Source organism: Dama dama, chromosome 8 (genome assembly GCF_033118175.1).
Source record: "Dama dama isolate Ldn47 chromosome 8, ASM3311817v1, whole genome shotgun sequence".
NCBI classification, from domain to species: Eukaryota; Metazoa; Chordata; class Mammalia; order Artiodactyla; family Cervidae; genus Dama; species Dama dama.
In genome coordinates, this window is record NC_083688.1 from 39,146,763 (window position 1) to 39,168,990 (window position 22,228).

The 22,228-nt window shown below is 40.2% G+C and overlaps 1 protein-coding gene across 2 annotated transcripts in view; it reads right to left on the minus strand.

The window, feature by feature from the left end:
• The window catches only part of CPO (carboxypeptidase O), a 32,374-nt gene that overhangs the window by 2,935 nt on the left and 7,211 nt on the right, over positions 1 to 22,228 (minus strand). The window contains exons 2-7 of one of the 2 annotated variants that reach the window (XM_061148911.1): positions 18,060 to 18,159; positions 13,533 to 13,634; positions 9,929 to 10,033; positions 8,705 to 8,815; positions 7,189 to 7,279; positions 4,514 to 4,668 (exon numbers count right to left, since the gene is read on the minus strand). In XM_061148911.1, coding sequence (XP_061004894.1) covers positions 4,514 to 4,668; positions 7,189 to 7,279; positions 8,705 to 8,815; positions 9,929 to 10,033; positions 13,533 to 13,634; positions 18,060 to 18,159 — 664 coding nt within the window. Of the gene's footprint in view, positions 1 to 4,513; positions 4,717 to 7,188; positions 7,280 to 8,704; positions 8,816 to 9,928; positions 10,034 to 13,532; positions 13,635 to 18,059; positions 18,160 to 22,228 lie in introns of both variants that reach the window. The other variant, XM_061148910.1, reaches the window with a different exon arrangement.

The window sequence follows — 22,228 nt, forward strand, 5'->3', positions numbered from 1 at the left end:
GTGCAAGGAATAAACCTGGTTTTAATCACTTACACTGGAAAGAAGTTGTTGTTTTTGTTGTTCAATTGCTAAATCATGTGTGACTCTTTGTGACCCGCCAGGCTCCTCTGTCCATGGGATTTTCCAAGCAAGAATACTGGAGTGGATTGCTATTTCCTTCTCCAGGGGATCTTCCTGACCCAGGGATTGGACCCTTGTCTCCTTCATCGGGCAGGCTGGTTCTTTACCACTGAGTCACCAGAGAAGCCTCTGGAAAGGGGTACAAGGGCTGTCTGCAGAAAGAAGAGGAAATTATAAGAAGGAGAAGAGAGTCAGAGAGGGGATTTCTGGAGAGAAAAATTCCATTAAGGAAATCAGAAAGAAGAGTAGAGAGAAAGGAAGGATTCAGGGTAGCTGCTGTGGTGAGTGAAATTAAAACACACACCCTGGAGAAAGAGTTGCTAAAATTTAGCAGCTCACTCCTTTTTGTAGTTCTTTGGGAGTCTCTGGTAGAGATATGAATTGCTTTTAATTATTCTTAATTCCCATGTGTTTCTGTGTTTCTTTGAATGAAACTCTGCTAACTTGTCCATGTGGGGTCTTAACTGTTATTGGTTTGCATGAAGCAGCTCCAGGCTACATTTTCTATTCAGATGGGTTCTTGCACTCATATTTTCTTTCTTGCAACTCACTCCAGACCAAGATTCCTTCTTCTCATGGCCAAACTTAATTTTATATAGTTCCCTCTCCTTAAACCCTGCCTATTGGGTAGGAAAGAATCTTTCCAGCTTCCTTTTCTTTATTGACAAAAGAACTTGTGATTTTTTTTTTAATGATTACACCAAGAATTACAATGGATAAGTAGATAGGGATAGGAAATATAACATCTATGAGAAGCACACAGCTGTGATACTTAGCTTATGAGTTTGGTCCTTTCTGAAAAGATGAAATGATTTCCCTATCTCTAGGGGTCGACCTCCTGATTATTCTTCTGCCTCCTTTTGACACTATACTGCAAGGCCATAGAGAGCCAATTCCTCTGCTGTCCTTCTTCTTAGCCTAAAGTTTCCTTCTAGTCAAAATAATAAAAAATCTCTTTGCTAGTAGTGTGTAATTTACATTGTTAAAGACCTCATGCATGCTTAATAACTTCTTTCCTGGACCCAGAGAGTTTCCTATAGGCATATATTCACAGGCAAGCACTCAGCAAGATTGATCAAGGCCCTGGCATCTGTGTGGGAGGATGGAACTTGGAATGGGATACAGGGGTTGATATGGAAAGAGTTCAAATGGAAAGAATGTCAGCATTTGAAACATTAGACTTCTTATAGCTATTCTAATTTCCAGAGAAGTTTCAAATGAGGCTATATATAGTTCTATTTCCCCTACTTAGTGGTTGCCAAGTTGTCTATCACGCAGTACAATATTTATCATGATTTCTACAAATTTTTGGTTTTGTAAATACATAGAGATTAATTACTAGTCTTTGGTGGTTGTAAATACACCAGAAATGGAAAACTCCTGGAACAGTTGGTGTGATTCTGTCTTTGTGGGCTCTATCAAAGCTTACCACTGAGAACCTAGAAACACTGCTAACTAGCTTCAGTGAGTTTGACACATGGTGGCAACATTTTCTGACTTTTTACGGAGAAGTCTTAGTGATGAATGTCATGCTAACTTTTCAACACCTGATGCTGTAAGAGACACAGAATTGAAGCAATGTTTGTCAATTCAATTTTCCAGTCTCCACATAGAGTATTAAGGATTGCCAGTAATTCTCATCTTAGTGTTCCACCTTCCACTAGTGGTAAAGTCAGTGTCCACCCTGTGGTCAGAGGGTTCTAAGGAGACAGCCATCAGTAGCCCAAGACCCTGTGACCTTTGAATGCAAACCCTGCAACATGGTGATGTAGTATTTGTTTTTCTGGACCAAAAAAGGGAATGAAATTGCCTAGAAAAATACTGGGATGTATGAGCCAGTATTTTTTTTTTTTTTGCTGGTAGAAGACCTGTCCCATCAAAGAGCTACAATGGCCTGTCTATGGTGGTTCATTTGTATTTGTCATAGAATCCTTTAAGAGGAAATCAAACACCTATGGCGAGATGGTTGGATAGTATCATTGACCCAATGGACGTGAGTTTGCACAAACTCTGGATGATAGTGAAGGACAGGGAAGCCTGGGGTCCTGGGGTCACAAAGAGTCAGAAACAACTAAGCGACTGAACAACAACAACAATGGCAAACATCACGGGAATGGGGAGATAAGGAAGGGTCTGGGCTTCTTGACTGAAATCCCTGTTTCTGTACATTCCTGAAGAAATAGAATTTCTGGGGCACAGAAATGAGGAGAATATAGTACATGGTGGCCCAGGCATCAAAGTCAGTGACAGCTTCCAGAAGTTGCAAACCCTTCTTAAGTGGAGAGGAGAGGCAGTGTCTGGTGGTCTGATGAATGTGACCCTTGGAATCTGAAGATGTGAGCTCCAACCCAGACTCCACCATTCACCATCTACAGGGATTTTAGAAATACTATTAACTCAAGGTCTTAATTTCTGCAACTCCAAAGTGAGCTTACTATATTGTCATGAGGATCAGATAAGGGCCATAAAATCTCCTTATAATTTTTAAAGTTCTAGGTAAATGTTATTTCTACCTCATACAAAATAATCAGGTAGTACAAATGCCCAAAAACAATTGTGGAAAGACACTGGGGTACTGTTGGGTATTTTTGACTACTGGAGGAGGTAGTCCCCTCAGCAAAGATCTACAGTGGTTTTTCTTGTAGAGCCCCGACATGTGTTTTATAAGTGATGTTCCAGGGGGTGAGAGACAAGAAAAATGACAGGGTCCATGGGCCGCCAGCCTTCTGCGATCTTAAGAACAGAGCAAGCCAGGCCCCCATCCAGCCCAGCATTTGTTGATAATGAGAAACTTGTTTAAAAAATATTTTTAAAGGGTATACAGAAAATAACAAGTGTTGGTGAGAATGTGGAGAAATTGGAACTCTTACTCACTATTGGAGGGAATGGAAAATGGGGTACTTGCTCTGGAAATGATGGCTCCTCAAAAAGTTGAAGATAGAATTACAACATGATTCAGCAATTCTACTTCTGGATGTGCCATGTGCTCAGTTGTGTCTGACTCTTTGTAACCCCATGGACTGTAGCCTGCCAGGTTCCTCTGTACATGGAGTTTTCCAGGCAAAAATACTAGAGCAGGTTGCCATTGTCTCCTCCAGCGGATCTTCCTGATCCAGGGATCGAAACTGCATCACCTGTGTCTCTTGCATTGCAGGCAGATTCTGAATTGAAAGCAGGGTCTCAAGGAGATATTTATACACTTGTATTCATGGCTGCATTATTTGCAATAGGTAGAAGATGTAAGCAATTCAATTGCCCATTGATTGATGAATGAGTAAAGAATATGTGGTACATACATACAATGGAATATTATTCAGCCTTGAAAAAAGGAAATTCTGACACATGGTACAACGTGAATGAAGCTTGAAGATATTATGCTAAGTGAAATAATCCAGTCACCAAAAGGACAGATGCTGTAAGATTCCACTTATATGAGCTACCTAGAGTAGTCAAACTCAGGAGTTGGAGAGTAGAATGGTGGTTGCCAGAGACAAGGTGGATCTGGAGTTGTTTGACAGGTAGAGATATTTGATGATGCAAGGTGAAATTTTTGAAGATTGGTTGCACACTAATGTGAATATACTTAACTACTGACCTGTCCACCTAAAAATGGTTAAGATAGTAAATTTTATGTTATATCTATTCTACCACAACTAAAAGTTGAAAAAATAAATTTTAGGAAAAGATAACAAATACTACAACAATTCTAAATTGACCCTTTCTTTGACTTATGTCTATTGTTCTCAGGTTCACAAAAGGGCAAGAGCCCAGTACTTTCCAGCAATTCTGCCCACCAGGGCTTGGGTAAACAGAGCTTCAGAAAAGGACCCCAGATAAGATAAAGCAGAATTTCCCTGCCCCGGCTTGAATTTCACTGGCACTTCCCCTTACAAATATTCCTAGGCAGAAACTGGAGGCAGAGTTCAGGAGGAAATAGAGCATTGTGTTGAGCAGAGAAGAGAGCAGATATTATTTAGCCATGTTATTTTAGATATGCCATATTCCACTAACAGCTGGCAAGCTCTTTAAAGCACAGTTCAGAAGATATAATTGCTGAACTGAGCTTCAAGAGAATTTACAGAAATGAAAGCACATTCCTACAGATTATTAACATAATCATCTCATTTATATTATACATGAATACCTAAGATGTCTCCCAACTTGACACTTTTCGAAACAGGTAGTTAATTAATGGAGGTAAAGCAGCATTTAACCTGAAGCCTTCCCAGCAGGCGTCTGGCAAGGTGAGAAAAGCAGGAGAAAGAAAGTAAGGAAAAGCAGAGGGAATAAAAGCAGGGCTGGAGCCAAAATCCTATTAAAGGAAACGAGGGGGGAAGGGAAGGCAGAGTCCTATCGAGGCTTCTCAGGGCTCTGGCACCGTGTATGGGCTTACCAGTTCTTCATGGTTATTTGATTTATTTTTGGTATAGCCATAAGGCACGAGAATGAGCTGCCCGTAAGAGTGCATGGTCAGGAAGCAGGCAATGTTCTCCTTCTTGCTCTCGATAAAGCTGGAAACAGCTTTCGTCTCTGGTTCAGACACGGGTCCTGTTCCACAAAATGTTAAACTTTCACAGTCGTTACTTGCACCGATACCTGAAATATACAGGAAACCCCAAGAAAGGCATCATGGTCTCTGTTTAGCCCTGACCTGGGTGGGGGATGAGATGGCGGGGGGTTGGGTTGCCGAGGAATCACTCTTACTCAGGGCATCTGTGGGTGGAATCAAGGCTTGCCTTTGCTTGTCTAAGTTTGTCCTGGTTAAATAAGTCATTTAAGGAGGAGCATAGAAAGGCAGGAGGGCTGATGTTCAGATTTAGAAACAAACTCCCTGCTTATGTGGCTGGGGAAGGAAGACGCAAAAAGGAAGAGCATTTTCAGCAACCTTTCCCTAAAATTTTTGGTGAACCCTGAAACAAATGCTTGGGAACCAGTTCTTGGGTCCCAGGGTCAGCCTCTGTCATAGTCTTATTGTCCGAAGTTTCTCTTGCTGTTTCACTGGCATGAGTCTCTCTAGAGCTATTTTGCAAGGATAGAAAAACAGTTATTTTCAGTCAGTTGTCCTCACCAGTAATAATAAGGACCATCAACAGAGCACCTTTTCCATGCTGGGCACTGTACTCAGCCCCTCCTGTGAGACATCTGAGAAATGGGATATTTCCTGCCATATCAGTAAACAAGGATATCACAGTCATCACCAATTGCAGCCCTCCAAGGTGAGCTGAGCCCTGAGGGAACTCGGGAAGGGGAAGAATACTTGCCATCTAGCAGCCATCAAAATGCAGCCACTCTCTGCAGTGAACCCCAAGGAAGTTCAGGAGGAGAAAAACAGACAATACTGGCCCCAGATAGCTGAGGTACATATCAAAGGAGATTTCAGTGAGCCCAGACTCTTGCATCTTCCCATACATAGAAAGGGTTAAATTCCATATCTTGGTATATCTGGTTTTCTTTCATTAACAATAATATTTTGACCTTCAGAGCACCTGCTCTTTATTGTGAAACTCTACATAAACGTGGCTTTTCCCCTCACCTGCTCAGAGCAGTTCTTTCAAGGTTGCTTCATACACTGTCTCCCAGGCTTGAAATCCTAAAAATTCTCACCGAATAAAACATAATTCTCAACTTCTAGGTTGTGAATGTTTTTCAAGTTGATACATCTCATTGAATCCCCACGACAACTTCCTGATAAGATGGTATTATGTTGAGCCACATGTTTTTTAAAAAAGAGAAAACTAAAGCTGAGATAGAGCAATTTTTCCAAGATCACACAGCCACCAAATCTGAACCTTTGTCATCTGGTTTTTAACCAGGCTGCTCTTAACCATCCTTATTTCTGTTTGCTTCCAATGTATTGAGTGTGTTGGGATTTAGAAACATGAAAATGCTTTAATGAGAAGAAAATGTTTGTCTTGTTCTGCCCCCATGTTGTAAAAAATATCTGCAAGGATAATTCTCTGACTTATCTTTATAACAATTCATAAAGAGATTCTTGATGAAGGTGAAAAAGCATAGTGAAGAAGCTGGATTAAAACTCAACATTCAAGAAACTAAGATCATGGCATCCGGCCCCATCACTTCATGGCAAATGGATGGGGAAACAATGGGAACAGGGACAGATTATTTTCTTGGGCTCCAAAATCACTGTGGATGCTGACTGCAGCCATGAAATCAAAAGACATTTGCTCCTGGGAAGAAAAGGTATGACAAACCTAGATAGCATATTAAAAAGCAGAGACATCACTTTGTCAACAAAGGTCCATATAGTCAAAGCTGTGGCTTTTTCAATAGTCATGTACAGATGTGAGAGTTGGACCATAAAGAAGGCTGAGCACCAAAGAATTGATGTGTTCAAATTGTGGTGCTGGAGAAGACTCTTGAGAGTTCCTTGGACAGCAAGGAGATCAAACCAGTCAATCCTGAAGGAAACAAATCCTGAATATTCATTGGAAGGACTGATGCTGAAGCTGAAGCTCAATACTTTGGCCACCTGATGTGAAGAGCTGACTCATTGGAAAAGACTCTGATGCTAGGAAAGACGGAGGGCAGGAGGGGAAGGGGGCAACAGAGGGTGAGATGGTTGGATGGCATCATTGACTCAAAGGACATGTGTTTGAACAAACTCTTGGAGATAGTGAAAGTCATGGAAGCCTGGCATGCTGCAGTCCACGGGGGTCACAAAGAGTCAGACATGACTCAGTGACTGAACAATATATTTTAAAACAAAGTGATGGATTTCAAACATATTCACACCGATCAAAGTCATCGTTGCCCTTTTTTAGGCAATCTCACTTGAAAAGAGTCCTGCATATGAGTGTTGCTGTTCTTATTGCATAGATAATATCATCTCTTTAGACAGAGTAACACTGACCAGGAAGTCCAGAAAGCTATACAAAATTTGACGTTTATTTCAAAAGTTGCATATATAAATAGTACTAACTCTAGTAATGCACATAAATAAATAGTACTAACTCTAGTAATGCACGTCTTTCCTGGCTTCTCTGCTCCATTTTTTTGTTTTTTGTTATTCGTCTACTTACTAATGATGTACTTAGTAAGTGTACTTACTACACCAGGATGCATCAAAGTTTCGATTGAGATCTGTTCCAAAACACGTGCCATTATTATGGGATGAACGGGACTTCCTCCAAAGCCGATCCTGTAACAGGGAAACAAACAGGGATGTTGTCATTCTAAGGTCTCATAAATCACAGTGTTAGTGATGATGGGTGGTCCTCGAACACGAAAAATAGTTCCTAGGATTGTCTGGAAGAACCTGCCTCAACATTATGAAGCTAGTGCATTTAATTTTTAGTCCCCCAGATGGGTTAGTAACCCCCAATAACAGGAACATCTGTACCACCCTAAGTGCACATGTGTGTAAATCATCACTTTGGAAGGGTAATTTGGCCTCTCCCTCATGGGCGGATTAATAGTGCCTGGTGGATGTAATCTGCTTAATCAAGAAAAGATTCAGAGAGTCATTTTTTTAGGTCCAAGTGATAAAGAATGAAAGAGAAATGGCTTGCCAGATGGAAAAAGGCTCTTCCAGGTGCATCAGAGATGGTTTGTGCACATTTCTGGAGGCAGACAACTGACGAGCAGACAGGGCTAAAGCCGGGAGGGAAGGGCTTGATTTATACTGGGCCAGAGAGGCCGTTAGAGAAAGGGGTCCCTTGAAAGTCTGGGGGAGCCGGAAGAAGTGGGAGGAATGAAGACTCCCTAGAAACAGGGGCTCTGACTTCTGGAGCAGTATGCTTTAGAAACATTTTAAAAGAGGAAGTTGTCTATTAAATAAAAATCTTGGATTTCCCTGGTGGTGGAGCGGATATGAATCCGCTTGTCGCTGCAGGGTTCAATTCCTGGTCAGGAAGACCCCCACATGCCACAGAGCAACTAAGCCTGTGCCCCGCAGCTCCTGAGCTGCACACCCGCAATTCTGTGCTCGGCGACAGAAGCCACTGCAGTGATAAGTCCGCACACAGCAACGAAGAGTACCCCCCAGCTTACTGCAACTAGAGAAAGCCTGCACAAAGCAACAAAGACCCAACGCAGCACCCCCCCCCAAACAAAATGGTAATGTTATGAGATGCTCCCCTGCCCCCAACTCCATACGCATGACCATCATGGAAAAATAAAGGTTGGGTTAGAATTTATAGATTATTTGTGCCACTCCCGTTTCAAGAACTGATTTAAGGATACACGGTAGTACAGGAATTTTATACCAACATAATCCTTATCAAGTGACAGGCAATCCACAAATTTTATTTTCTTTTATTTTTCATTTATTTTTATTAGTTGGAGGCAATCCACAAATTTTAAGGAGATGGAGTTGAAGAAACATTAAGTCTGAAAAACTGGGAATATGTCAAAAACAAACAAAAAAACATGTTCAAAAAAGGCCTTCAGCCTCCCCAATCCTTAGATTGTTGACTTAAAAATGTGGATTTTAATCCCAAATGAGGTTTCTTCCTTTAAATGACCACAAAACATTTTTATAGTTGCAGTGACTGAAGTCAGAAAATGAACCTGAATCAAGATCTAGTTTGTGAACCCATCCCAGGATCAAACTCAATGTACTCACAGTCGTCCAAGTGTAGATGTAACCATCTATGTTAAGAACTGGAAGCACATAGAAGTCCAGGTTTTTAAGGAGCCTTCTTATCCTTTGGTTGTCTTTATAGTTCTGTAGAATCTGGACATTTAATAGGAAAATGTTTAGAATGATCCTGGTAAGAGGTCTTTTCTCTCAATTTTCTAACAATTTCAGCTTAATCGTAGGAGGTGAGTGTGCAGTGGCCTTTGCCCATCAATCCTGCCTCGATTGTCCTGTTCAATGTTGTGGTCTTTCTGAAACCTCTGCATGCATCAGAATCACCTGGAGGCTGGCTTGTTAACATACTGCCCACCTGGCTACACAGCCCCATCTCCACCCCCAGCCCCAATTCACTAGGTGTGAGGTAGTGAGGTGGAAACCCAGAATTTGCATTTTGAACAAGTTCCCAGTTACGTTGATGCTATGGGTCTAGGAACCAGATTTTGAGAACTACTCCTTGTGGATGTCATCCTGTTTGGGCTTCTGAAAAGGCTTGACACAAAAGTATCTTATACTAATTTTAAAGTCTTGTTCCCTAAGGGGGGGTACAGGTAATATGTGAGAATTCACGGAGCAAGGTATTGATAGTTTCTATGTACTAATCTCTTAATCCACACAACAAGCACTGAAGTAGTCATTTCACACACTTTTTGCAGGTGAAAAACTAGGGGTCCTGGTGTTAGAAATTGTGCACCAGACTGTTAGAAAGAGATGGCTCTGGGATTTAAACTCATCTCTGACTCCCAAGATGTATTTTCTTCTCCATTTACATTTGTTTACCTTCCAATAAAAGTGATTTGGGGTCCACTAGAAAGACAACAGAACATCTAACTCAGTTTTCAGTGAACCTACTTATAAATTCCATTCACTTTGAGGTGAAGGAGCAGTTCAGTGGAGAGCTGCCTTGCCAATATGTGAAAAGAAACATGCTCTCCAAATAGCCGAGACGTGACAGGTGTTTTGTAAGGCAGTTAGCCACCTGGTGGCTCAGACAGTAAAGAATCCGTCTGCAATGTGGGAGACCTGGGTTCAGTCCCTGGGTTGGGAAGATCCCCTAGAGGAGGGCATGGCAACCCCCTCTAGGATTCTTGCCTGGAGGATCCCCATGGACAGAGGAGCCTGGCAGGCTACAGTCCATGGGGTGGCAAAGAGTCAGACACGACTGAGCGACTAAGCACAGCTAGCCATTGTGAGGAAGTTAAAAACACTTACGTCTTTCACAAACCACTGGCAGAAAGCAGGGGCAATCCATTCCCTGGCATGAATTCCACAGTCCATCCAAATAATCTTCTTGGGGTTATTGGATGGTTGGCTGATCTGGAGGGGACATTTGTGTTCCATTATCAAACAATTGCTTATGATTGCAAGCCACTGTGAAAAGTTATTAGATTTTGTTTTATTCCCCTCCATTTTATTCTGTCTCCCTCCATTCTGTGGTTTCAAGGATGAAGCAAGGCTGCTGGCAAAGACACCCACCAATATGACCCTCCTATGGTTACACTTGCTCTCTTTCTGTTATCTTGGTTGTTGTTCTTAGGACAGCTTACTGACTCGCCTGTGTCCCCTTCATAAAGCCTGGTCTCCCCTATACCTTAAATTACTCCCTAACTTTAAATAAAGGCTAAAACTTCCAAGCCACAAACTGTGATGCTAAATTTCTATAAACCTTATGAAACCTTCCCACGTAGAGTTCACTCACAGTGAAAAAGTACACAAGTAGTAACATTCAAGAATCAAAAGAAGTAAAATTGAATCCCAGTCTACATTTAAGGACTTCCCCAATGGCTCAGCAGTAAAGAACCCCCCTGCCAATGCAGGAGACATAAGAAACACCGAATCGATCTGTGGGTTGGGAAGATACCCTGGAGAAAGAAATGGCAACCTGCTCCAGTATTTCTGCCTAGAAAATCACATGGACAGAAGAGGAGCCTGGCAGGCTATAGTTCATAGGGTCGCAAAGAGTCAGACATGACTGAAGAGAATTAACATGCACATGTGCACTACATTTAAACTTCTTGAAAACTGTGAAAGGATCCAAATACACAATGTCCTGCAATACTTATTAAATTCATTAATTTCTCCTTTCCTTAGAGACTCCTCTAGTACCAGCTGACCCAGTCTTCTTTCTCCTCTTCCCACTTGTTCTTGTCTATCAGGTCAGCCTCACTCAAGCAATAGAGATCCTCTCCTCTTTCAGGGCAATTAAAGATTCTCTTTGACGGAGAAATTGTGAACATGCCCATGTTTGTAACAGTCACATCTGGTTCTGTTTTGTAAATGTCCTGGACTCTTGATCATTGAAAGCTCTCGGGAGTTGGACTGATGAAGGTTCTCCCTCTGTATCTATGAGAAAGTTATAAATTTTGAAATATGCAGCTTGAACTCATCACATTCAAGGAATTTTTCCTTTTAGCCTCACCCATTTTCAAAGCTTCTAATCTACCTTTTACCTTAAATTCTGTCTTATAATTCCCTCTTTTATGAGTATATATATATATGACTATAAGTTTATCTTTATTGCCTCCTTATTACATGCCAATTCTCTTTTTAAAAAGATGTCCTATGCAAAGGATGTTTAGATGTCTTCTTGGCTGACTCAGCTCAGCTTGACAACCTATGGAAAGTCACATAGGTAGGTGGCCCACATTTAACATAGCAGTCAACTCCTCGGTAAATTCTGTTTTAAAGTCAATAGACTTTTTGTAACTGTGAGTAACTAAAATTTGAGGATGTGCTTTGCAAAATAACATGTCTATAATAAGTAGTAAGAGGACAGCAAACAAATAATGCTAGTTTTTAATGCCAAACTGCTTTGGTGGTGGTTCTGGAAGAGCAGTCCTGGGCCAGTGATATCAGCACCAGCTGGGAACTTGTTAGAAATGCATTGTGGTCCTGAAACGTGTGCGTGGGGTGTGCCTAGTCGCTCAGTCGTGTCCAACTCTTTGTGACCTCATGGACTGTAGCACACCAGGCTCCTCTGTCCATGGGGATTCTCCAGGCAAGAATACCAGAATGGGTTGCTATGCCTTCTCCAGGGGATCTTCCCAACTCAGGGATCGAACCCAGGTCTCCCACATTGCAGGTGGATTCTTTACCATCTGAGCCACCAGGGAAGCCCTCTGAAACTTGAGTGTGCATCAAAATGGCCTGGGGGAGGGCTTGTTAAAACACAGATTGCTGGGCCCAACCCCAGAGTTTCTGATTCAGTAGATCTGCAGTTAGGCCCAAGCATGTGCATTTCTAACAAGTTCCCAGGTGACGTTGATAGTGCTGGTCCAGGGCCGCCCTTTGAAAACCTGCTGATTAGATACAGCAGTCATCAACCCTGCCTGTACCTTAGGGTCATCTAGGGAGCTTTCAAGGGGTGCCTGGGACCCATCCTGGAGCAATTAGCTCAGAATCTCTGTGAATGGGACCCAGGCATCAGTATTAAGCAAGCAGGATTGAAAAATCACTGGTCCGAACCTGAGAGTCTGTGGAAAAGTGGTTAATCAGCCTCAAACACTTTTCATTATGTCATATGCAAAAGGGGCAGAGAACTTTGGGACTGGCTTATTCCTCTGGCTATGCTATGATCTGACGTTGTGACTTTGCACAAGTCACTTTACTTCTCCGGGTCTTTGTTCCCTCATAAAATGAAGGAACCAAAAATAAAGGTTGTCCATAATGTTCAAATATTTTTTTATGGAAAATAATGTGTTAAAGAAAGCTGAGTGCCGAAGAATTGATGCTTTTGAACTGTGGTGTTAGAGAAGACTCTTGAGAGTCTCTTGGACTGCAAGGAGATCCAACCAGTCCATCCTAAAGGAGATCAGTCCTGAATATTCATTGGAAGGACTGATGTTGAAGCTGAAACTCCAATACTTTCGCCACCTGATGTGAAGAACTGACTCATTTGAAGAGGCTCTGATGCTGGGAAAGATTGAAGGTGGGAGGAGAAGGGGATGACAGAGGATGAGATGGTTGGATGGCATCACCGACTCAATGGACATGAGTTTGGGTAAACTCTGGGAGTTGGTGATGGACAGGGAGGCCTGGCATGCTGCAGTCCATGGGGTTGCAAAGAGTCGGACACGACTGAGTGACTGAACTGAACTGAATGTGTTAAAAAAACAATTTTGTAAAAACTTAAAAGCATGAAAAGTGAACTGGGGTTTTCACCCTTCTGCAGACCATCCTTCCTGCCCCCGCCCACCCCAACTGTGGGAACACTGGAGGAATCCAGGCCTTCACAGAACACAGTCTGGAAACCGCTCAGCCAGAATGTCTTAAGTTCTTTTCAGCCACCATCCACAATTCTAAGTTCCTCAGTTTTAGCAGGGACAAGGGAGGCACAGCAGGAAGGAAAACTAAGGAGTAAGTTCTTATTTCTGGGCCTTAGGTAGTGCAGTGGTAAAGAATCCTAGTGCCAATGAAGGAGTCTGAAGAAATGCAGGTTTGATTCCTAGGTCAGGAGCATCCCCTAGAGAAGGTAATGGCAACCCACTCCAGAATTCTTGCCTGGGAAATCCCATGGATGGAGGAGCCCAATGGGCTACATGGGGCTGCAGAGTTGGACACGACTGAGCGACTGAGCAGGCAAGCCCATGGTGTCACACAACCATTCCAAGTTCTCTTTGCTTCCGAACATGATTCCACCCAGGTGATTAATATGTAAGCATTTACAAGTTGTTAATTTTAAAAGCCCAGTTTGGGGTGGAAAAGTCAGCATCTCTCTGTCCTATCTCTTTAACCTTGTCCGTACTTGTGACTAGAGCCCCTGAATAGTAAGCAAATATCCTTGGGTAAGGCTGTAACTCTCAGCCTTCTCACTCACCTTCAAATAATACATGGGCCGGCTCTCATAGGTCATTCCTAGGAAATGCTGTGTCACCACTTCGGTGTACTTCTCCCTTATCTCACTCATCCACTGGTAGATCTGAAACAGCCAGGGAGGACTGAGGTTATCAATTAGAAGATCCTTTCCTTGCCTCTAATTAAGATAATTGTTTCTTTCATCAAAATACTGAACTTTCAACTCTTGGCTCTTCATTAGCACACAAATGAAAGACTAAACCAATGAATTATAACTGTCCCTTCTCCCCTTTTCTTTTTTTTTTTTTTTTTTCCAGTGGGTTTTGTCATACATTGATATGAATCAGCCATGGATTTACACGTCTTCCCCATCCCAATCCCCGCTCCCACCTCCCTCTCCACCCGATTCCTCTCGAAACATCCCACCCTCGCCTTTTCCCAGAGAGTTCAAAAGTCTGTTCTGTATTTCTGTGTCTCTTTTTCTGTTTTGCATATAGGGTTATCGTTACCATCTTTCTAAATTCCATATATATGTGTTAGTATGCTGTAATGTTCTTTATCTTTCTGGCTTACTTCACTCTGTATAAGGGGCTCCAGCTTCATCCATCTCATTAGGACTGGTTCAAATGAATTCTTTTTAATGGCTGAGTAATATTCCATGGTGTATATGTACCACAGCTTCCTTATCCATTCATCTGCTGATGGGCATCTCGGTTGCTTCCATGTCCTGGCTATTATAAACAGTGCTGCGATGAACATTGGGGTGCACGTGTCTCTTTCAGATCTGGTTTCCTCAGTGTGTATGCCCAGAAGTGGGATTGCTGGGTCATATGGCAGTTCTATTTCCAGTTTTTTAAGAAATCTCCACACTGTTTTCCATAGCGGCTGTACTAGTTTGCATTCCCACCAACAGTGTAAGAGGGTTCCCTTTTCTCCACACCCTCTCCAGCATTTATTGCTTGTAGACTTTTGGATAGCAGCCATCCTGACTGGCGTGTAATGGTACCTCATTGTGGTTTTGATTTGCATTTCTCTAATAATGAGTGATGTTGAGCATCTTTTCATGTGTTTGTTAGCCATCTGTATGTCTTCTTTGGAGAAATGTCTGTTTAGTTCTTTGGCCCATTTTTTGATTGGGTCATTTATTTTTCTGGAATTGAGCTTCAGGAGTTGCTTGTATATTTTTGAGATTAATCCTTTGTCTGTTTCTTCATTTGCTATTATTTTCTTCCAATCTGAGGGCTGTCTTTTCACCTTACTTATAGTTTCCTTTGTAGTGCAAAAGCTTTTAAGTTTCATTAGGTCCCATTTGTTTAGTTTTGCTTTTATTTCCAATATTCTGGGAGGTGGGTCATAGAGGATCTTGCTGTGATTTATGTCGGAGAGTGTTTTGCCTATGTTCTCCTCTAGGAGTTTTATAGTTTCTGGTCTTACATTTAGATCTTTAATCCATTTTGAGTTTATTTTTGTGTATGGTGTTAGAAAGTGTTCTAGTTTCATTCTTTTACAAGTGGTTGACCAGTTTTCCCAGCACCACTTGTTAAAGAGGTTGTCTTTTTTCCATTGTATATCCTTGCCTCCTTTGTCAAAGATAAGGTGTCCATAGGTTCATGGATTTATCTCTGGGCTTTCTATTCTGTTCCATTGATCTATATTTCTGTCTTTGTGCCAGTACCATACTGTCTTGATGACTGTGGCTTTGTAGTAGAGTCTGAAGTCAGGCAGGTTGATTCCTCCAGTTCCATTCTTCTTTCTCAAGATTGCTTTGGCTATTTGAGGTTTTTTGTATTTCCATACAAATTGTGAAATTCTTTGGTCTAGTTCTGTGAAAAATACCGTTGGTAGCTTGATAGGGATTGCATTGAATCTATAGACTGCTTTGGGTAGAATAGCCATTTTGACAATATTAATTCTTCCAATCCATGAACACAGTATGTTTCTCCATCTGTTTGTGTCTTCTTTGATTTCTTTCATCAGTGTTTTATAGTTTTCTATGTATAGGTCTTTTGTTTCTTTAGGTAGATATACTCCTAAGTATTTTATTCTTTTTGTTGCAGTGGTGAATGGTATTGTTTCCTTAATTTCTCTTTCTGTTTTTTCATTGTTAGTATATAGGAATGCAAGGGATTTCTGTGTGTTAATTTTATATCCTGCAACTTTACTATATTCATTGATTAACTCTAGTAATTTTCTGGAAGAGTCTTTAGGGTTTTCTATGTAGAGGATCATGTCATCTGCAAACAGTGAGAGTTTCACTTCTTCTTTTCCTATCTGGATTCCTTTTACTTCTTTTTCTGCTCTGATTGCTGTGGCCAAAACTTCCAACACTATGTTGCATAGTAGTGGTGAGAGTGGGCATCCTTGTCTTGTTCCTGATTTCAGGGGAAATGCCTTCAATTTTTCACCATTGAGGGTGATGCTTGCTGTGGGTTTGTCATATATAGCTTTTATTATGTTGAGGTATGTTCCTTCTATTCCTGCTTTTTGGAGAGTTTTAATCATAAATGAGTGTTGAATTTTGTCAAAGGCTTTCTCTGCATCTATTGAGATAATCATATGGTTTTTATCTTTCAATTTGTTAATGTGGTGTATTACATTGATTGATTTGCAGATATTGAAGAATCCTTGCATTCCTGGGATAAAGCCCACTTGGTCGTGGTGTATGATTTTTTTAATATGTTGTTGGATTCTGTTTGCTAGAATTTTGTTAAGGATTTTTGCATCTATGTTCATCAGTGATATTGGCCTGTAGTTTTCTTTTTTTGTGGCATCTTTTCCCCTTTTCTTTAACACCACCCAGGCTAGGACACCCTGTTGAACTTCACAAATAAATGATTGAGAATGATCAAGTTCAACAATGCAGAATAACACTTCCGAAACATTGTCCAATCACACAATCTTCAAGTAGCCACCAGACTTCTGGACTTTGCTGTGGCACTCAATCATGCCAGAAATTTCAGGATAAGCTTATTTGTGGGATCTTCTTTGAATCCCCAAAATATCCTTTGTTAATGTCCGTGAATCCAAAATTAGAGGAGTCTGGGTATGCCCCTTCACAGAACAGTGAAATTTCTAAATCAAGACCAAGTTAATAACTTTAAGGAGAGAATGAAATAAGGTCCTTTAAGGGTCCTTTAAGGGAGAATTAAATAAGCAATTAACCAAGATAAGACATATTAGGACAGTCCTCAGCATATGATACCCTCCACATTCAATTTCTGTATAGTAAAATTATCTGAATGATAAGAATTATGGTAAATGATAATAATTAACTTGGCATAACAAATTCTATTTGGATTTCTGTGTCTCAATTGACTTTGTCTCAATTTTGTCTCAATTCTGACACAAATTTCTGTGTCTCAATTGACTTTCATCTTAGCATGGATATCTATGGGTAAAATGCATTATTATATGAGGGAAGAGATTAACAACTCATCACATGGGTACTATATGCTTTTCTGTGATGAGACTGGATCAGATGCAGGTGCCCTGAGTCCTGGGAGAGATATAAATAGCACATCACAGTTGCAGCTATCATTTTATTTATTACTTCATCAGTAAAAGTATAGCCTATTTAATTTACTCTCACAACCAAACTGCAGGAGAAGTACTGCTATTCCTTTTTCACATATAAGGAAACTGAGGAACAAAGAGATTAAACGTCTTAGACAAGGTCACAGAGCAAGTAACCAAGCCAAGTATATCTCATCTCTGATACCAGCACATACACTTCTCAGGTCTTACTGGAGCTTGTTAAAAAAAAAAAATCTAAGAGACTTTAGTATTTTGGGGTGATGTTACAAAAGAAAGTGTAAATTTTTTCTTGTACTCTTTGGAAAAAAAATATGGAAAATATTAATATATTCCCCAAGACTGAGGAAATAAGTGGCAAAGCTTGGCTGGAGGGCAACTTGGGCATTTATATGAAAAATGTAAATGATTGTTTAACCCAGCAATTCTATTTTTAGAAATTTATACTTCAAAAGAAGTGTTACATAATATCACACACATATATACACTGCATATATGCGTATATACTTTTTACTGTATCCAGTTTCAGAAACCACTAAACATATCTTCATAGCAATACAAATATTTCTTTTGAGAGAGGTTGTTGCCTGTGTTTCTTCTACCCTACTGGAAATACCACTCTTTTAGCTAAACAGGATTCAATCAGAAGGCTTCTCCACCCGTGTTTTATATCCATATACACACTGATCCTGCCCTACTTAAAGCAGGTAAAAGACTTGATGAACAAGAGTAACATTTAATTTTGACCCATGTTTACACTAGAAAAATGGGCATTCTTTTCCATTTTTTTTTCTTTTGGTTGTTGATTTACCTTTTTATTTCTATCACTAGATTTTTATCTGTAACGGTGATGGTCACAGAATGATGTTTGTGAATCCCTTGACCTCAGTGCACAGACAAATCTCAACTTCTCATTTTGAGGCCCTCTGGTCTGCAGATATTAACAGTGAACTATCCCTTGCCCACCATAAAGCAGTTGTAACTACCACCAACCCCCCCACCATGCGTCCGTGCTCACCTCCTCCATGGGGTGGTATCTGTTATAAGAATATGTCTCCAGGATCCTCCATGGACTCGCTACTTTATCCACGACTTCTTGTCTCTGTTGTGTGAGGGATCTGCAAAGACAAAAAGCAGCAATGAAACCAGGATATCATGAGGGTTGGAAGGTTGATGATAAAAGTAGTGGAAACCAACATGCACAGCACCTTGAGGACAGAAGTCAGTCCTCACGTCTCGCCTCTGCAGCTTACTCACTGTGAGACCATGGGTACCCCTGAGCCCCTCTGAACTGCAGTTTCTTCATCTGCAGGTTGGGGGCAGCCATTCCCACTTTGCAGGGAGGCTGGGATAATTCAGCAAGATGTTGTAGATAAGAACACTTTTTAAAATTGTAAAATAAAGAATAAGATTTATTGAACTGAAACTTACTGTGAGACATTCATTAGATTAACCAATTTAAATCTCTCACTTTTCTGGAAAACTCTAAGATGAGATATTCTTTTTTTTTTTTTTTTTTTTTTTTTTTAGCCACATCCTGAGGCATATGGAACCTTTGTTCCCAGACCAGGGATCAAACCCATGTTTCCTGACCTGGAAAGTGAAATCTTAGCCACTGGACCACTGGTTAAGTCCTAAGATAAGGTATTCTCTTTTTAAAAAGATAATTTTATTTATTTATTTTTGGCTGCACTGGGTCCTTTTGTTGCTACAAGTGGGCTTTCTCTAGCTGCTGTGAGCAGGGGCTACATTCTAGTTGCAGTGGCTTCTCTTGCTGCAGCTCCCAGGTTCTAAAGCACAGGCTCAGTGGTTGTGGCACACGGGCTTAGCTGCTCCACAGCACACAGAATCTTCCCAGACCAGGGATCAAACCACACCTCATGTGTCTGCAGGTAGATTCTTTATCACTGAGCCACCAGGGAAGCCCCGAAGTATTCTTATTACCCCCATTTCAGAGATGAAGAAATTGGGTCACAGGGAAAGTATTGTTAGGACTTAAACTCTGACAGCCTGAGTGAAAAGCCTGAAATATTAACCTTAATACTGTATACAGTTGTAAGAATCTTAATGCAGTGGTTTATATTTTTTTAAAACAAGCTTTGTTTTTTAGAGGAGTTTTAGGTTCACAGCAAAATTGGATGAAAAATACTGAGAGTTCCTATATACTTGCTGTTCCCTGCCCCCTCCGACACACACAACCTCCCCCATTACCAACATCCCACACCAGAGCAGTCTATTTGTTATAATAAACCTACACAGACACATCATTATTTCCCAAAGTCCATAGGTTACACGAGGGTTCACTCTTGCTGTTGTACATTCTATGGATTTGGACAAATGCATAATGATGTGTAGCCACCATTATATTAATAGTATCATACAGAAGAGCTTCACTGCCCTAGAAATTTTCTCTGATCTGCCTATGCATCTTCCCCTCCCACCTAACCCCTGGCAACCACTGATCTTTTCAGTTTTAGTTTTGCCTTTTATAGAATGTCATGTAGTTGGAATCATGCAGCATGTGGCCTTTTCAGATTGGTTTCCTTCACTTAGTAATATGTATTTAACTTTCTTCTATGTCTTTTTAGGGCTCGATAGTTCATTTCTTTTTGTGCGTGCTAAGTCGCTTCAGTTGTGTCCAACTCTGAGCAACCCTATGGACTGTAGCCTCCAGGCTTCTCTGTCCATGGGGATTCTCCAGGCAAGAATACTGGAGTGTCCCCTCCTCCAAGGGATCGTCCCAACCCAGGATCGAACCCAGGTCTCTTATGCCTCCTGCCTTAGCAGGCAGGTTTTTAGCACTGTCTGATGGTCTACTGTCTATATTGCCATAGTTTATTTATCCATTCAACCACTGAAGAATATCTTGGTGGCTTCCAAGTTTTGGAAGTTATGAGTAAACCTGCCATAGATAGCTGTGTGCAGTGTTTTGTGGACATAAGTTTTCAATTCATTTTGGATCATACCAATTCATTTTGGATCCTACCACGGAGCATGTTTGCTAGATCATATGGCAAGAGTATGTTTAGTTTTGTAAGAAACTACCAAATGGTCTTCCAGAGCAACTGAAAGGACTGTGCCATTTCTCATTTTCTCCAGCAAGGTTTTCTATGTTTATTTGCCACCTGTGTATCTTCTTTGCTGAGGTGTGTCCATTCAGGTCCTTTGTCCATTTTTAAAATCAGGTTGTCTCTTTGTTATTACTAACAAAGAGTTCTTTGTATGTTTTAGATAACTGTGTTTTATCAGATATGTCTTTTGCAAATATTTTCTCTCACTTTGTGGCTTGTCTTCACCTCCTCTTGACATTATCTTTTGCATAAGTTTTTAATTTTAATAAAGCATAAGCTATCAATTATTTACTTCATGGTTCATGTCTTTGGTGATGTATTTAAAAAATCATCACTATTCCCAAATTTATCTAGACTTTCTCCTACATTATCTTCTAGGAGTTTTATGGTTTTACATTTTACATTTTTTAGGTCTATAATCCATTTTGAGTTAATTTTGTAAAGAATGTAGGTCTGTGTCTAGATTCACTGTTTTTGTGTGTGTGGATGTCCAATTGTTCCAGCACCATTTATTGGATTTTTTCAATCTTTTTTTTCCTTTATCTACTGATATGATCATGATTACATTAATTGGTTATCAAATGTTAAACTAGCCTTGCATATCTGGGATAAATTCAGTCAGTGGACATGGTGTATAATTCATTTTGTACATTTTTGGATTTAATTTGCTAGTGTTTTGTGATGGATTTTTATATCTATGTTCATGAGAGATATTGATCTATAGTGTTTTTTCCTCATGATGTCTTTGACTGGTTTTGATATTTGGTTGGCCCCAAAGAATGAATTAAAAAATATTCCCTCTGCTTCTATTTTTTAGATGAGACTGTAGAGATATAACTTTTTCCTTAAATATTTCATAGAATTCACTGAACACATCTGGGCTTGGTGCTTTGTTTTGTAAGGTTATTAACTATTGATTCAATTTCTATAACATATTCTTTGTTGCTTAGTTGCTAAGTCATGTGACCCCATGTAGCCCACCAGGTTCCTCTGTGGGAACCCCATGTAGCCCAGGTTCCTCTGTCCTTGGGATTTCCCAGGCAAGAACAATGGAGTGGATTGGGTTGCCATTTCCTTCTTCAGTGGATCTTCCCAACTCAGGGATAGAACCCAGGTCTCCTGCATTGGCAGATGGATTCTTTACCACTGAGACACCTGGGAAGCCCATAATAGATAAAGGCCTATGTAATGGATTGCCATGTATGGCTTATATTTTAACAAACAGTTTGATAAAAGTATTCAATGCCTCTCCTTTGTGCCAGAACAATAATATACAATATATGATTTATTCTCATTACAACTCTGTGAAATGTCATCATCCATGTTCTACAAATAAGGAAAGTAGGCCAAGAGAAATCAAGTAACTTGCAAACAGTCACAGAGTTAGTAAGTCATAGAGCTAATTCTCTGTCTCCAAACCACATAAATGTTTGAGGAATGTTTTGATTCCCTTACTAAAAGTCTTTACCTAAGTTAAAAGTAGGGTTATATTTTCATTATGAGAGCATAGTAATTGATCATTCATTTACCCAATAACTACATTTGGAGTGATTTCTTTCTATGTTAATAGCACTAGGATGTGAGTTTTTGGTGAAGCTAGGGTGTGAACTTTTGGATAGAGAGAAAGAAATGTGTTAGTGATCCAATTAGCTAATGTTTCAATGATTTTATCTGTTTTCTCACATTTTTTTTCTCTGAACATTCTGGCATATTTAGCCTCATTTTATAATCTGTAAAATGGGAATAATACCTTTCCAAGGGATTCTTATGAGGATTAAATTAGTTAGTCCATGTTTTAAAATGAGTAATTTCTGGAATGTAGTTAATGCTTAATGTACATGAAAACACAGTAGCAATTCAAAACAATGCTGAGTAAAAACCCTATTTTGCTACAATAATATTGAAAATAATAATTATATGGAGAATAATTTAGCCATCTTACTGATATTATCTTCAAATAATATCAAACTACAAAATATTTTGATAGAATCAATTAAAACTCAAGTTCAATTCACATTATATAACTCCAATGTAGAACTGACTATATTTAATTTTTTAATCTGTTCAATTAGCACCATGTACCATAATAATCACCCACTGGAGTAGAAATCAATTT